This window comes from Nelumbo lutea, chromosome 4 (genome assembly GCF_056320005.1).
Source record: "Nelumbo lutea isolate HS-2025 chromosome 4, American lotus-T2T, whole genome shotgun sequence".
Taxonomy (NCBI): domain Eukaryota; kingdom Viridiplantae; phylum Streptophyta; class Magnoliopsida; order Proteales; family Nelumbonaceae; genus Nelumbo; species Nelumbo lutea.
In genome coordinates, this window is record NC_142687.1 from 38161406 (window position 1) to 38176125 (window position 14720).

Below are 14720 nucleotides of genomic sequence, written 5' to 3' on the forward strand. Positions count from 1 at the left end.
TAAAAAGACATAATTGAAGTAGTGTACTGTAAGAGCTCCTTTATTCGAGATACCCCATGAAGAGTTCCTTTCGGGATGTAAAAAGAAACAAAAGAGAGTGAAGCAAAAAGGCCTCTCCCTCTTCTCGAGTCCTCTGATTGCTACCGTTTCATCATGCATTGGTCAACGGATTCTTCCAAAGATGGAAGCTCTGCTGCCACCGTACGGTACCTCACTGTGCAGGCTCACTTATTTTACACAGGCCGACAGTACACACTGGGCGGAGGAGACATACACACAAATGGTAATAAAAGCCCAAGACAAGACTACTGGAAATGGTATAGTGTAGTCTCTGTGTCTGTGTGCGGGGAGAGGGAGACATGGAGGCTAACAGTAATAAGAATGTTAATGTTAGTTTTTTAGCAGAAGAAGATGGAGAAGATGAGGAAGTTCTCAAGAGGAGAATCTCTTGCCATCCTTTATATGGGCTTTTGATTGAGACTCATTTGGACTGTTTGAAGGTAACTTTTCCTCTCTCTCTCACAGAAACACACACATACACATTTGTTACTGTTTTCAGAAATAAATTCTAATGAAAGGCTTTTATGGATGATGGATCCAATCAGACTAGAAGTCTGTATAGAAAACCCTTGTTCCCATTCAAGAGACAAGATTGATGTTGAGGAGCAGTTTGTTGCTTGGATCCTTCATTAACTTTAGATGGGGAAGGCATGACCCAGAAGTGTCTGACCTGCTCTTTCTTCTGATGTTAACGTGGGTCAGTCTGGGGCTTTATGGTTCAAGCTTTCTTACCCAGAAACCATGTAGACAGCATACATGCAAGTGTATTGATGATGATAACTCCACATGCATTTAATATTAATTTTCTTCTTTTCAATCCTTTTTTTCTATTGCTTTAATGAAACAATCCACCCCCTTTCTGTCTTTGAACTAAAAATGGAAATGGGTTTATCTTGTTTTTATCTTTGTTTCATATCTATTTTTGTTTTTCTCCCTTCACATATAGATAAATGTGCTTAATGTGTTTATTTCAGGTGAGCTTGGGAGATATTGGAGAAGCTAGTAGAAATGCATTCAATCCAGATATCATCAAGTCTGATAGTAGTATGTCCTATTGTTCAGACTTGGATCATTTCATGGTAGGTTCGATCCGTGGTATTTCTTTTTTTTTTTTTTCTTCCTTTCAAAAATATTACAAACAACCCAGAGAGAGAGAGAGAGAGAGAGAGAGAGAGAGAGAGAGAGTTCATGGAAAATTCACTCCTTGTTTCTTCTTCTTTTTATTCAAAATATTAGAACCAACCCAATGACAAGCAGAGAGAGAGAGAGAGAGCTTGTGGTAACTTCGCTTGCTTCTTCTCCTTTTTTGATCTTCAAAATGATATAACCAACCCAATGGCCAAAAAACACAGAAAACATAGACACACAGTCATTTCATGGTAAGTTCAGTCCTTATTTCTTCATTTTTTTTTTTTGGAATTTCTTCAAAATATTAGAACCATCAACCCAATGACCAAAACACAGGCACATAGGGTTATCTAATAGTAAGTTTACTCTTTATTCTCTTTCCTTTTTTTCCTTCAGAAACATGTACACACACGAGAGAGAGAGAGAGAAGCCTTACTGTGTCTTAAAACTTATCATTTGGGAGGTGGGATCATTTCCTTTTGACAACCTCAACCAAATTTTAGGCTTAGATTAGAACTTAGATGGTTGAAGTATCATCACCTCTTTCTCTTACACCGATATATATATATATATGATCTGTGAGCTGGTAGGTTCCAATTCAAATCATACCATCAGAGGGTCAATGGGCTGATTGGGCTCTCATATTCTCATTGAATAGATCTGGATGGGTGTAACACATGGTCCAGCCATGGTTCCAGCTTGGTGCCTCTTGGTAGTCTGTGTGTTCCCCAAAGGCCCAAACCATGCACGCATCTATACACGTAATAGATGTTACATACATTGCATTAATTATGTGGTGTCATAATATCTGATATCTGAACAATGGATGCTCAGGCAACATACTGCATGGCACTGAGTGAGCTGAAAGAAGCCATGGAAGAGCCTCTGCAAGAGACAACAGCTTTTATCAATGGCATGTATTTTCAACTCATGGACCTCATGGGGACCCACTCAACTCACACTGAACCCATCTCTTCTGGTGAGTTAAATGAAACCCCACGTCAGCTCTCTTCAGATGGCCCCACCACTGCTTAAGTCTTTCCCCTTTATCTAGATCAGACGGTTGTGATGATCTCTGCTCACACCCATAATACTACTGACATCACTCCAGGAGATTTTCTCAATGCTAATCTGTTATATCTTTATGACCACTGTAAACCGTACTGCTCTAGCTTCTCACTAGTCACTATACTATGCCTGCAGTGTAGTTTGTAGTGGTATATAATTAGTAGTAAATATAATTTTCTGACAAATTACTGGTAAAACTGACCTAAAGACTCTTTTGTCCATAAGAAAGCTACACCCTTTGGACCCCTTAGATCAGAACACGTGCAAAGAGAAGAAGGTAGGCAACAGTAACCCATTCCAGATGCCCCTGTTGCTTCCATCTTCTCGTACAGTACTACCGGTTAATTACTGAACTGGGATTATTTCTATTTTCTAGGTTCAATATCTCCACTCAATAGAGTCCTAGGTGAGGCATGAGCCATGAGGTGCCTGAGGGACCTCATCACTGAAAAGAATAGTTTGATTTTTTATTCTAATTTGTTAGAAGGAAAGATAAGAAAAAAAAAAAAAAGGCAATTTCTCTTAAGAGGCTGTTTGGTATCTATTTATTTCTTGGTCCTGACATTTAAATTACTTGTTACATCAGCACTTGAGCCTAAACGGGTAAAAACCATTTTTGCTGATGTTTGTTTATGTGAAGAACGTCAGGAACAATAGGAATGCATGGATTTCTGTGCAACGGGTGATTTTCAAAACGCTACTCGTTTGTTTTTGATATTTTAGACACATTACTACTATTTTGATGTTTCCATGGGGGTTATTAACCTGTGATGTGACGCATTAAAAAGTGAAAAAAACAAGGTAGTGAGGCAAGTTCTTCAAGAGCTATTCGACTTGCTCGATTTCAATTGAGCTTTAACTTGAGTTTGAGCCTAATAAAGTTTGGCTCGCGAGTCGGCTCGAATAGCTACTAATATAAAATTATAGAAAATAATATATATATATATATAATAAAAATATTATATATAATATTTTTATTTTTATATATAATAATAATTAATTATTATAATTCTTAATTTTTTAAATATCAAATAAAAATATTTTTATATATAATTATTTATTATTATAAAAAATTTTCTCAAGTCAAATTTGAGCCGAGTTTAAGTTTATGAGCTTTTGATTCGAGTCGAGTTCAAGTTTAAGGTTCTAGCTCGAACCGAGCTCAAGCTCGAGCTTTATACTACCTTGGCGAGCCGAGTTCAAATAGCTTAGCTTGAATCCACCCCTACTTGTCAAATTCTAACTATGATAAAAATTAGAACAAAAACTTTGAATACTTAAGTATATCTTTACCAAAATACCCTATGTATGCAGGGTAAAATATAAAATCTCCCCTGTGGTTTACCGAAAACCTATAATTACCTCCCTTTCATCTTTGTTTCGGTAATGATGACTTTAAGGCTGCCTTTGGAATTAGTGTAAAACGTCACCGGTGTAAAAATACACCAATGACGTTTTACACTGAACCATGAAAGTGACTGTTGCTTTTTGAAAATAGCGATGGGTGGAAGAGTGTAAAGTTTTACATCGATAAGATCGATGTAGTTTTTACATCAATTATCGATGTAAAACTTTAGAGCTGATGAGGTTTTACATCGATTATCGATGTAAAACTTTAGAGCTGATGAGGTTTTACATCGATTATCGATGTAAAACTTTAGAGCTGATGAGGTTTTACATCGATTATCGATGTAAAACTTTAGAGCTGATGAGGTTTTACATCGATTATCGATATAAAACTCCACTCCATCCAAATGCACGCAAAACTAAACCATAGTGGAGTTTTACGTATATAATAATTACACCCTCTTTCCAAATGCTTGCAAAACCGAATTGATGTAAATTTTACATCGCATCCAAATGCAGCCTAAATTTATGAAATTACCCCTACAATTACCTCACATTCTACTTATTAGGGTATCTTTTAATATAATTCAAAATGCTAGATTTTCCCTTCTAAACTTCACTAGACCTAACGTTTTTATAGAGAAATATTACTTTATTCTTTTCAATATAAGTTGGAGATATTTTAATTAAAAGTGATATTTTTTTAGATATATATAATCATTTTAATAATTTCCATCTAAGTTGGTGGTATTTTGAGGTATATTTAATCATTTTAAGTTGGAGATATTTTTGAGGTATATTTAATCATTTCCATCTAAGTTGGAGATATTTTTGAGGTATATTTAATCATTTTAATAAGGGTAAAATGGATCTTTTGAAAAGCTAATGCATTAGGCCAATGTTTTCCGTCCATAACAATAAGAAAAGGGAGGTAACAACAGGTTTTTTCAATACCAACCTTTCCCATTTCTTTCAAACCAAACACACACACACACTCACACATCTATCAATTTAGATGTGTGTGTTTGGTTTGAAAGAAATGGGAAAGGTGGGTATTAGGCTGCCCCTATCTTTCCCTTCCTCAAGTTCCTTTCTCTACCTTTATTTCAAACCAAACACAGCCTTAACGTTTCTTAGAGCAAAAGATGTTATATATTTAAAGACAAAAGATATTCTAACAAAAATAAGATAAAATAAAGCATCCATTGATTGAAGCAAAAATGTAAAATTATATGTATCCTTCTAAATAAACCGAACTATATTGGCTAACCTATGCTTAGATCAAGTAAACAGAGCCTCAGCTCAATCCAAGCAATCATGGTTCAACGTGTCTCCCCAAGGTGGCGATACTCTTTTATGGTTAAGAATGTTAGCAGGGGATTAATTTAAGTTAATTATTCAAATTTATAATGTTGTATATGTTATATTAATTTAATTCATTGGGTATTAATCTATTACCATACAAAATGCATAAATCATGTCACTCACAGCATAGCGCCCACAAAGTAGATAAAGTGGGCTTCTTTTACCATATATAATGTATATGTTATCTTTTCAGTCCACTATTAATATCACGTGCAACGCAAGTGCCTTACCACTTATACATATAAATTTTATATTCTTTTGCTGATTTTCCTTATATTTAGCTTGTTTAATAACTTTAATTGCATTTGACTGTGGGCTTTATAAGTCCACAAATTTTGGGCTTAGGTGGGCCTAATATCTTTAATTAAGCAAATCCAACTGAGCCGAGTTTGACTTTATAGTGAATAGTAGGCAACCTAATCCCAAGTTCAGTGGTTCATCTCGTCATGGACCTGAGCTAAGACTGAACCCAAGGGTTTTGCTCTCTCATTTGTAGTCCTACTTCCAAGGGCTTTGCTTATATACTGTCTTTATTATACATTTAATACAAGCTCAAATGTAATTCTATTAACCATTTGAATGTTTCAAAGATAAAAATATCTATACAAATGTGCAACCTAGGGCAGCCCAGAGGCTCCTGCCAATGCCAGGTTTAAGGAGGGACGGATGTATACAGCCTTACCTCTATATACAGAGAGGCTGTTTCGAAGATTTGAACCTTGATCACTCAGGTCACAACCAAGCAAGCAACCAAGGTTCTAAATATTGATACACTGGATACACCGGTAGAGGCGTATTGGGTGATATCAATAGTATTTTGTTGTAATTTTTCTTTATTTTTTTTTTAAACCGGTTTAGCGGTCAATTTAAGACTCCTCCACCCCCTGAACTGGTCAGAACCTCGATACACCTTCTATAGAAGCATATCAAGGAACTCTCAAAATAATATTTATGGACAGATACAGGCCAATACATGTCAATACTTTGCACCAAGCCACCAAGACCAACTATTTTGTGCTACCAAAAAAATACGAAACTAGAAGAATTGCAATTCAGAAAGTTCCCAAAATTTTACTCTGCAAAAGTATCGGAATCAAAAGCTGGTGGTTGTAGGGGGCAAATACTGCACAAGGCAAATTATGGGTCCAACACTTTTAGCCCTAGTGTAGGAGTGTTCCATTGGCGGGTTGAGGGTTCGTTTTAAGTGTGACACTTTTTAAAAAATTGGGCCTTACAGATGGCACATCGTGGTGGCAGCACCAAATGATGGTCAACCCAGGTGGGGTCCTAGTATTTAATGGGGTCTTCCAAGGGAATCTAAAGCGTATAAGTGGTGGTTCCCATCCTCTCTTCCTAATGCGAGTACGTATCAACTTTTAACAGGAGAGGAAATCGGTGGGGTCCATTGCCAGACCCAGAATCCAAGAGCCCATTTTATCTGCAACCTGGAAGAACCATGCATCGTCGAGGAGGATTTCATGGAGATGCACATCAACGGTGGATTGCATAGTGGGTCCCACAGGGGAACTTCTCCAACGGTGGAAGATGCTGTCATGCCAAATGGTAACTTCCTTGCTTAAGGTGACCTCTGTGCAGCTTGGGATGGATTTGTGTTAGGTAGCTTGCTGTCTTTGTTTAAGGTCAGGTGCTTTAGAACGCGGGAACTGCTGTGTACAAAAGAATGTCAGTGTTTCAGTAATTTCTCAGTAGTGGTTTATGAACATAGATCCCAATTGTGGAGCCGTAATTGTTGATTGGAACAAAAAAAAAACGTTTAATTAGCCTAACACTGTTTTGATGGATAATGGAACTTATCAGAAACAAAGTCTTCTCTCTTGTGGTGCAACAGTTTTCTTCTCTCTCTCCCTGACCAATAGATAATTTGGTTAGAGAGAGAAAGAGAGCACAAAGTAGTTACATTTCATGTGTAAAGGATTACCAGGCCCCACTGCTTGTATAAGTCTACATGCTTTAGCCAATGGCATGGAATGAATACCGGGTCTGGTATGTTATCTTGGTTTTGATGAAGGCATATTTCTATAAATATTTTTTTTGTAAACCGTAACCAGATATTCAACAATGATTCAGTATTTCTAGGATAAGAGATGTCGATTGTATAACTACAACCAGCAGCAACTGTCTCTGATCTTGGAAATATTTTAAATAATCCAACGTGAAACCATAAGATAGCAACATCTAGCAATCTATCAGTTAATAGATACAACTAAAACATGTTTATTTATATCTTTGGGAAATTGGGAAATTCTTCACTTCATTCAGCTAAGACTACGAAGATAATTCCACATAGGACGACTCCATTCAGCTATACTTTCACCCTCAAAGAGTTGTCCTCACAGGCGAGATTTCTCATGGCATGATAAAGGGTGAGAGCTAAGAACATTATCTTTTATTTTAAACATGAAGAAGAGGGCTTGCTGCAATAAATATTTCAGTTAGACACCATGCTCTCACTCTCTTTAACAAAGCCATCCCCTGTCCAATCTTTGTCAGACTGCAATCCTTTCTTGATTGCTTTCCTCTGCCGGATTGCTTCCTGCTGTCTTCTCACCAAATCTGTGTGGGTAGTGAAGTACTCAAGAGAAACCCTGGAAAGACAAAGTTACTATATAAGAAATCTGTGATCTATCAGTACTTACATGCAGAATACTATGCGAGGTGGGACGATGTGAAAGGGTAAACCCCTTCTCCAGGAACCGATCAAGATATCCTCAATCTAAATCACCTTGGTTTATGGGCCAAGCCATTTGGTTTTTTGTGTTCTTTCAAACACAATAATTACTTTTGGATTCCAGGTAAAAGGCTATCTTACATATCATATGTTCATAACCATCCATCAGAACAAGATGTGTACTGTGAAACAAATAACATGGAGGCAAGAAGGGTGCCTTCTTTTCCTCCTAACACGATGCAAGTATCTATCTTCCCAAATAACCATAAGTTGATAAGGCAACTGAGTAAACTATGAGAATTCATACCCTCTGAAATCTTCTATAGAAGAGAAATTATGCTTTCTCATGAAATCCTTCAACTCAGCACAAAGTTTCTTCACAAGGCCATATCCATGCATCATCACACCCGTGCAAACCTATCATGCATTAATAGAACAAAGTATAATAAACCGATTAACACTTTGAACAATGAAAACAGACAGAAAATGGAATTTAAATGACTGAAAAAGTTGAAACAGGATGGAAATATTCGGTTTCCTACGATCCACTAAAGCACTACTCAAGTAGTTGGTGGATCCAAACCGCATAGCAAATAGATTTCAGAATCAAAGACTTCTAGGAATGCCTTCCCTCTGAAACCAGGATATATACATTGCTCCCCTACATATTGGTCCAGGTATTAGACTGTTCTTTTATTTTGAAAGGGTAATGGACTCCATGCCTTTGAACAGATATTAGACTGTTCTCTTCAACCTCTTGGATGGACTACAAGCTTACAAATATTGGTCTAAGTGTATTTACAGGTAACAACTTCATGAAAATTGGAAGAAAATGGCTTAGAACTCCATCTAGGTAGTAGGCCCTATAGAAGGGATTATACAGAGTAGAGTCTCCAAGTATGTGACCAATGCCCAAATATGTCCATGTAGCCCAAGAGCTGAACTAACATATCCAAAGAAATGGTGGGAGTTACAACACACTTGATGCTACTAGGACTAAGAACCTTAACACCCCAGAAATGGCAATTCGAAAATTAATAAAGAATGGCTAACAGACCATTACAAGGGCCTAACTTGCAAATGCAATTGAAAGAAAAAAGAAACTGACCTATTTCTTGACAAGAAAGAAAAAAACCATTGTACTACTATCAGTTATGCAGTATCCTATCTTGTATTGTGTCAACATGGTGGATAAGCTAAGCATTTGGGCAGAATGAATTGTGTATGTCAATCCAAAGCTGAGCATTTTTTTTATGTAGGCATATGGGCACTATGCATATTTATGATACTAATGCAATGTATTATTATATCTAGGCATAATATCAGTATGAAAAGTAAAGCATATTATTATTTGCAATGCATGTGAAGTAGTTAGATCTGACAACAGCTCTGATATATGAGTCTGTGAATTAGTTAGAATTGACCCAACAGACTTATATATCAGTCTCATAATGGATCATCAGATCAGATTGGATTGATAGGCTATTGAATCACCCTTGTTTCATAGAAAGACCATCTGTGCTCGTACTTTGGCATAAGCTAGCATGTTCGTGTATTACCATTATCCACTATTTGAAATGATTATGAAAGTAACTAATTGATTAAAATGCTTAGAATATGGATTTTTGCATCTTTTAAAACTTAAGAACTATCCATATAAGTGTTGATTCAAGAATCTAAACCTATCACTTTCGTCAATGCACGATTTACTTTTTTGTTGTGCCAATTGAGAATTGGATGTAGATAACTAGCTAACACATCTAAAAATCAGTGCAAGTCTGTGTAAGATGTAGATAACTAGCTAATGCATCTAAAAATCAGTGCAAGTTTGTGTACTGTCTTCAGCATTGCTCTGGCTGGATCATGCAAGCTTTCCCACCAGAAAAAAAAGACAAAGTCGTAAATTAGGGTATTTTTTGGGTTTTTCTCAGCTATACTACTGAAACATCTCATAAAAAGGAATTGGACCAGATATTGACACTCCTGAACCAAATTGAAACAGCTAGTAGAAAAAAACTTGGTCTATGAGGACTTCAAAGTCCAAATCACAAGTTAAAAGACTGCAATATTATGAGAAGATGCCAAGATACATTTCAAACAAAAGACATGCACTGAAGCTACAAAACTAGGATAAAAAATATGATACGATTAATTCCTCTGTGAGTTAATTCATAAGAATGCAAGAAAGTATTTTGATTTTGGTCCAACCTGAACAGTATTTGACCCAAGCAGAATGAACTCAGCAGCATCACCACCAGTCTCAACTCCCCCAATACCAGAAAGTGAGAATTCTTTATCATTAAACTCTGCTTTCATCATTTGTGCAATTTTCATCACTTTTCCAAGTGCAATAGGATGGACTGCCTTGGAAGAATAGCCCCCCAGAGTGGAGTACCTGAACTCAGTAAAGTAGTGCACAAAAAATGGAAACAAATTACTCAAAATTGTGGAAATAAAGATTGGATAAGCAAAAGATTATTAATGTTGATCAAGGTAAAACATCTAACCCCTCAACACAAGGTTCAGGACGTAAAGTATCAAGGTTGATCCCCATAACACTCATGATTGTGTTAATAGCAGATACTCCTTCGCAGCCTGATTTCAGTGCCACCTTTGCTGGCTACAATCATGATTCAACAATAAGTTTGGCATAATATTATTAACAATAACTTAAGCAGAATCAACTGCACAAACAATTTTTTAAAAAGAAAAAAGAAAAAAATTCCTGCAAATAGTTGGTTATATAGAAAGCAATGCAACATAAGAAATGAAAGAATGGAACTATTCATTTCCAGTACTTGTAATTGTACAATGAAAATTTAATGTAAAGAACTCCTTTAAAATCTTGAATTGGATAGAGTTGGTGGAGTAATATCAATGCAAATGTGTCTGATAAAAAAAATATCAATGCAAATGAGTTTTTTTATTGGTGGAAGTTTCACAAGAATCTTCCTGACATGTATAGTATCATGAATTTCCTAGATGTTGTTTTCAAGTTCTGTCCAAGCTTGACATGTAGAACATAAGCTTCATGGAAACACTTGACTCACCAATGCAGGTTGCAGGATAAATCGGTTAAAACTTTGATTCTAAGCATTGATATTCCATCAACAGCATTTCCTGAAGTCTTGATTGAACCAAGTATTATCATCTTCACACATTAATTTAAAAATGGAATATTCTAAAAAAGAAATTGAACCCAAGTATTATTAGGAATTGTTTCCTCTTCATCTTCCATAAATGAACTAAATTTAACCAAAGTTCCATGTTCAGTTTTGAATTAGAGACATTGAAAATGATTAATTGCATTGTAAATTTCTGACATGCTTATTTCATAACTAATAATCATTTACTTTAGTTATTTCATAACTAAAGACGAAGACAAACCCAAAACCACTATTATATAAGCAAGTCACAAGGAGATATCCACCTGTGTAATGTCGGTGATGTTAGGAGTCATCTTTGCCCACACAGGAATGGTAGCCTTTGCATTTATCCATCCACATACCTCTTCCAACAATACACAATCTTGCCCAACTGCAGCACCCATTTTACGCTCTGGCATGCCATGAGGACATGAGAAATTAATTTCAATGGCATCCTGCTCAAAAATAAAAGGAAATGATTAATTTCTGTTAACTTTCGATACAAAGTTAGTTGATTGGATTATAGATTTATATAGAAGAATAAAAAGAAAGATCATGACAGCTTACAACTCCAGTTTCCTCTACTCGCTCAATAAGTTCTTCCCAGGCAGCTTTATTATATTCCTCCATGATTGAAGCAATCAATATCCTATCAGGATACTCTTCTTTTAGTTGCTTGAACTCTTTCAACATAATCTCAAGAGGTCGGTCACTGATGAGCTCAATATTCTCCCACCCAATGATTTGTCCTTTTACTGAGCCATTTGCTCCTGCTCGAAGCCTAGCATATCGTGGAGTTACATTTATAACTTTAGCAGCATCCAGTGATACCTATCCAAGATCATTTTATTCAAATAATTAGCTCCTGAACAGAGCATAAGTGAAGCAACACTTTTTTTTATTAATTCCAAGGAGAACTATGTTTCTTCAGCAATTGGATAAATTGAGAACATCATGGTGGTAAAATACAGAATATAAAGACTTTGGATCTATCCAGTACAATGTCCTTAAAACCCTGTGAGGTTTGGCTTCAAGGAGAAAGTGAATCCTTAGAGAATTGCTGAAAGAGGCCAGGTAATTAATCATACAGAGCCTAATCAATCCACTTTCCTAGCTAATTCCATTTCCTGATCAGTATCCTTTTGGATGACAAAAGGTCCAGAAATTCCTAGGATCATCAAGTGGAATAGGATTGGAGATGTTCATGTAGAATAGGATCGTCAACAATATGGACATTGTTAGACCTCCTACATGTCCCTGTGAATGGAAATACCAAGCACACTTGACTACTTTGACATGTTTAGTTACATCCATATCAATGTGGAGCATTCTTATAAACCAATACAACAAGCAAAGATATAATACATGCTGCTACTTCAGTTTACACTTACTATAAGCTTTAAAGTTAAGTGGTGCGTCAATACTTGTAAGTGGCTGTTTACAAGAACATGTTTCTATACTTTAACTTGTCATGTTATTCCAACATTGTCATAGTCAGTAATACTGCTTGCACACACAAAAAAAAATTGACTAGAAGGAAGAAGAAATAACTTAGGAAGCATTCACTACAATGGCTTCAGCTGCATCTTGTACCTGGACCTGGAGGCTGAATTTTCAAAAAAAAAAAAAAAACTCAAAGAAGAAAAAGCATGAAACAAATATGAGAGGGGGCAAAAGAGTCTTCAGGATTTTCTCTTTTTAATTCTAGCTGTCAATTTATTACAAAAAAAAAAAAATTCTAGCTGTTAATAGAAAATCAATGCAATATTGCAAGTGTAAAGATCCAATAAGCAACCATTATTCTGTTGCAATAGGAAAAATGGGAATATAACCACCCAAAAAATGTATTCACCAATTTACACCCACCAGGTGCTTTTTCAAGAGAGAAAAACTCACATGTTATCACACTTGCAGTGGATGCAGCATTTGAATTGATATATCTAGGAAATTAAGTGGAAAATGAAGAAAAGACACATAAAAAAGGAAAAGAAATGTAAAGGATTGATAAACATGCAGCTAAGGAACTATATCCAATTCATAGAAGAGAAATGATAAAAGTACCGCATGATAAAAACCATATATGCTAAAAGTCCCACCCTTTACTGATCCGATCATGGGAACCACCACATAGATCCATAGTTCTACCCACATGCATTGGCCCACACTGGGATCCGATGGATGCCTTTTAGTCTTGGACTCTTGGATGTACCAATTCCTATTTCAACACTCATCATCATGTTTATCTTCAGCATGTTTATCCCAACTATTGCTCTTACATATATCCTTTTTCCATGAATCAGAAACAAGAAATTAAGATAATGTCATGTGACTAAGTATGGATTCAACCATTTTTGAATATAAATCATCAATAGCTGTGATAGATCTTATGAGTTTTTCTAGATTTTACGTTGGACCATAAGACAATTAAACAAAAAATAAAATTTTGAGATTACCTGGTTTAATTAAGCACATAGTGGAAATGTGGAATTAATCAAAATCAATTTGAAAGAAAAACAGGAAGAGAAACTAAGATCAAATACTTATTAGCTACGTTTTCTTCTCAACAATAAGTCCAAAATTAACAAAAAAAAAAAGAAGAAGATCAGATCTAGAGTGAAAGAAATATACTGAGTTGAACAACAATTGGGATCGCATTTCAATTATACATACACGACTTTCTGTTCATAATCAATAACGCACAAACAGATAATCTCTCAAAATTAACGAAACAAAATCCAAAATTTCTTACCGTTTTAGCAATCACGGCACCCCACCCTTCATCGAACGCCCTCTTCATGACAGTATAGTTAGTACCAGGAGGCCCTGAACCAATCACAAAAGGATTGGGCATCTTCAGACCATTAACAGTCGCACTCAGATCCGGCTCCGGCTCCGGCTGCGTATCCGAAGCAAACACCCTGAACCCAACCCGGCTACTCCTCCCACGAAAACCCAATCGCCGAAGCTTCGGGAACTCAGCAACCGAGCTTCTGCCACTGATATGACTAGAGCTCAGAGACGCCATGACTTAACAAAAATCTCTGCAAACAACTGGACTCTCCGGAAGATGAAAGACGATGAATATACAAAATCAGAACTGAATTTTACTTTTGAGTCTCAGTTAAATATTCTTTGCTTTTGCGAGAAACGGCGGAGGAGGCGAGACAGGGGAATCTGGTTTTCAGCTCTTTGTATGATTAACAATCCTACACAGCTTTTTTCTTGCTTTGGTCATTAATTGAAATTGAAATTTCGAAATTCTTGATCTTGTTTTATTAGTCCTTCATTATTTAAATAAGGTCGTGTTTGGATGAGTTGTTTATCCCTTCTTGATAAGACTTAAAAGAGTCCATGCCGACTTCGTAATCCTTTTCGACGACGCATGGTTGAATATGACTCTCTGATACTGATGTGGCTTTTTATAAGGAGGCCCAATCCGACCAAGCCGATTAATCTAGACCGATTCAACCTGAGGTGGGCGGGTTTTTATGGGTATGGGTCGGTTTTGGGTTATACAAATTCATAAATCGATTTAAACCGATTAGGTCGGTTTTGCTTAACATTGGATCGATTTTAGGGTTGTTCACAGGTTGGGTTGGGTCGGTTTACTGGGGGTTTTTCCAACTGACCCGACCTGGTCGGGTTACTTGAGATGGAAACTGAAACCGACCCAGTGTTAAGCAAAACCGACGTGGTCGGTTTGAGTCGGGTTGGGTCGATTTCGGTTTTGCTCCTGTACAAAAAGGACATAGAAGCTTAGAAGGAAATATCTATTATGAAAACTGAAGTTTTTAAGATATTTTTTGAAAATATATTTAAAAAAGTAGAATTAGAATAAAAGACAAAAGTTATCAAGAAAATAAAAAGTCAAACTGTTTTATAGAAAGAAGGCTGAAATTTGTATATTTCAAGAAACT

General features: G+C 36.2%; 2 protein-coding genes across 2 annotated transcripts; one reads left to right on the forward strand and one right to left on the reverse strand.

Annotated features, from left to right (window-relative positions):
* Positions 1–314: 314 nt before the first annotated feature.
* On the forward strand, positions 315–7031 carry KNATM (KNOX meinox protein). Its single transcript, XM_088983178.1, has 4 exons — positions 315–500; positions 1035–1139; positions 2023–2167; positions 6352–7031. The coding sequence occupies exons 1-4, from the start codon at positions 360–362 to the stop codon at positions 6546–6548; spliced, it is 588 nt and encodes a 195-aa protein (XP_088839304.1). The 5' UTR covers positions 315–359; the 3' UTR covers positions 6549–7031.
* A 7-nt stretch (positions 7032–7038) lies between these two features.
* On the reverse strand, positions 7039–14197 carry PYD1 (pyrimidine 1). The gene is made up of 7 exons (XM_088983177.1): positions 13553–14197; positions 11371–11634; positions 11088–11258; positions 10165–10277; positions 9866–10052; positions 7965–8074; positions 7039–7574 (listed from the first exon to the last, which is right to left on the reverse strand). The coding sequence occupies exons 1-7, from the start codon at positions 13826–13828 to the stop codon at positions 7418–7420; spliced, it is 1278 nt and encodes a 425-aa protein (XP_088839303.1). The 5' UTR covers positions 13829–14197; the 3' UTR covers positions 7039–7417.
* Between the last annotated feature and the right edge of the window lie 523 nt (positions 14198–14720).

Excerpts from the sequence above, each read along its gene's own strand:
- PYD1 (XM_088983177.1), bottom strand. The coding sequence starts at position 13,828 with ATGGCGTCTCTGAGCTCTAGTCATATCAGTGGCAGAAGCTCGGTTGCT. Across the intron at positions 11,259-11,370 it reads GAGTAGAGGAAACTGGAGTT|GATGCCATTGAAATTAATTT; the intron begins GTAAGCTGTCAT and ends ATTTTTGAGCAG. Across the intron at positions 8,075-9,865 it reads TTGGGTCAAATACTGTTCAG|GTTTGCACGGGTGTGATGAT; the intron begins GTTGGACCAAAA and ends AATGCATGATAG.
- KNATM (XM_088983178.1), top strand. The coding sequence starts at position 360 with ATGGAGGCTAACAGTAATAAGAATGTTAATGTTAGTTTTTTAGCAGAA. Across the intron at positions 501-1,034 it reads CTCATTTGGACTGTTTGAAG|GTGAGCTTGGGAGATATTGG; the intron begins GTAACTTTTCCT and ends TGTTTATTTCAG. Across the intron at positions 1,140-2,022 it reads CAGACTTGGATCATTTCATG|GCAACATACTGCATGGCACT; the intron begins GTAGGTTCGATC and ends ATGGATGCTCAG.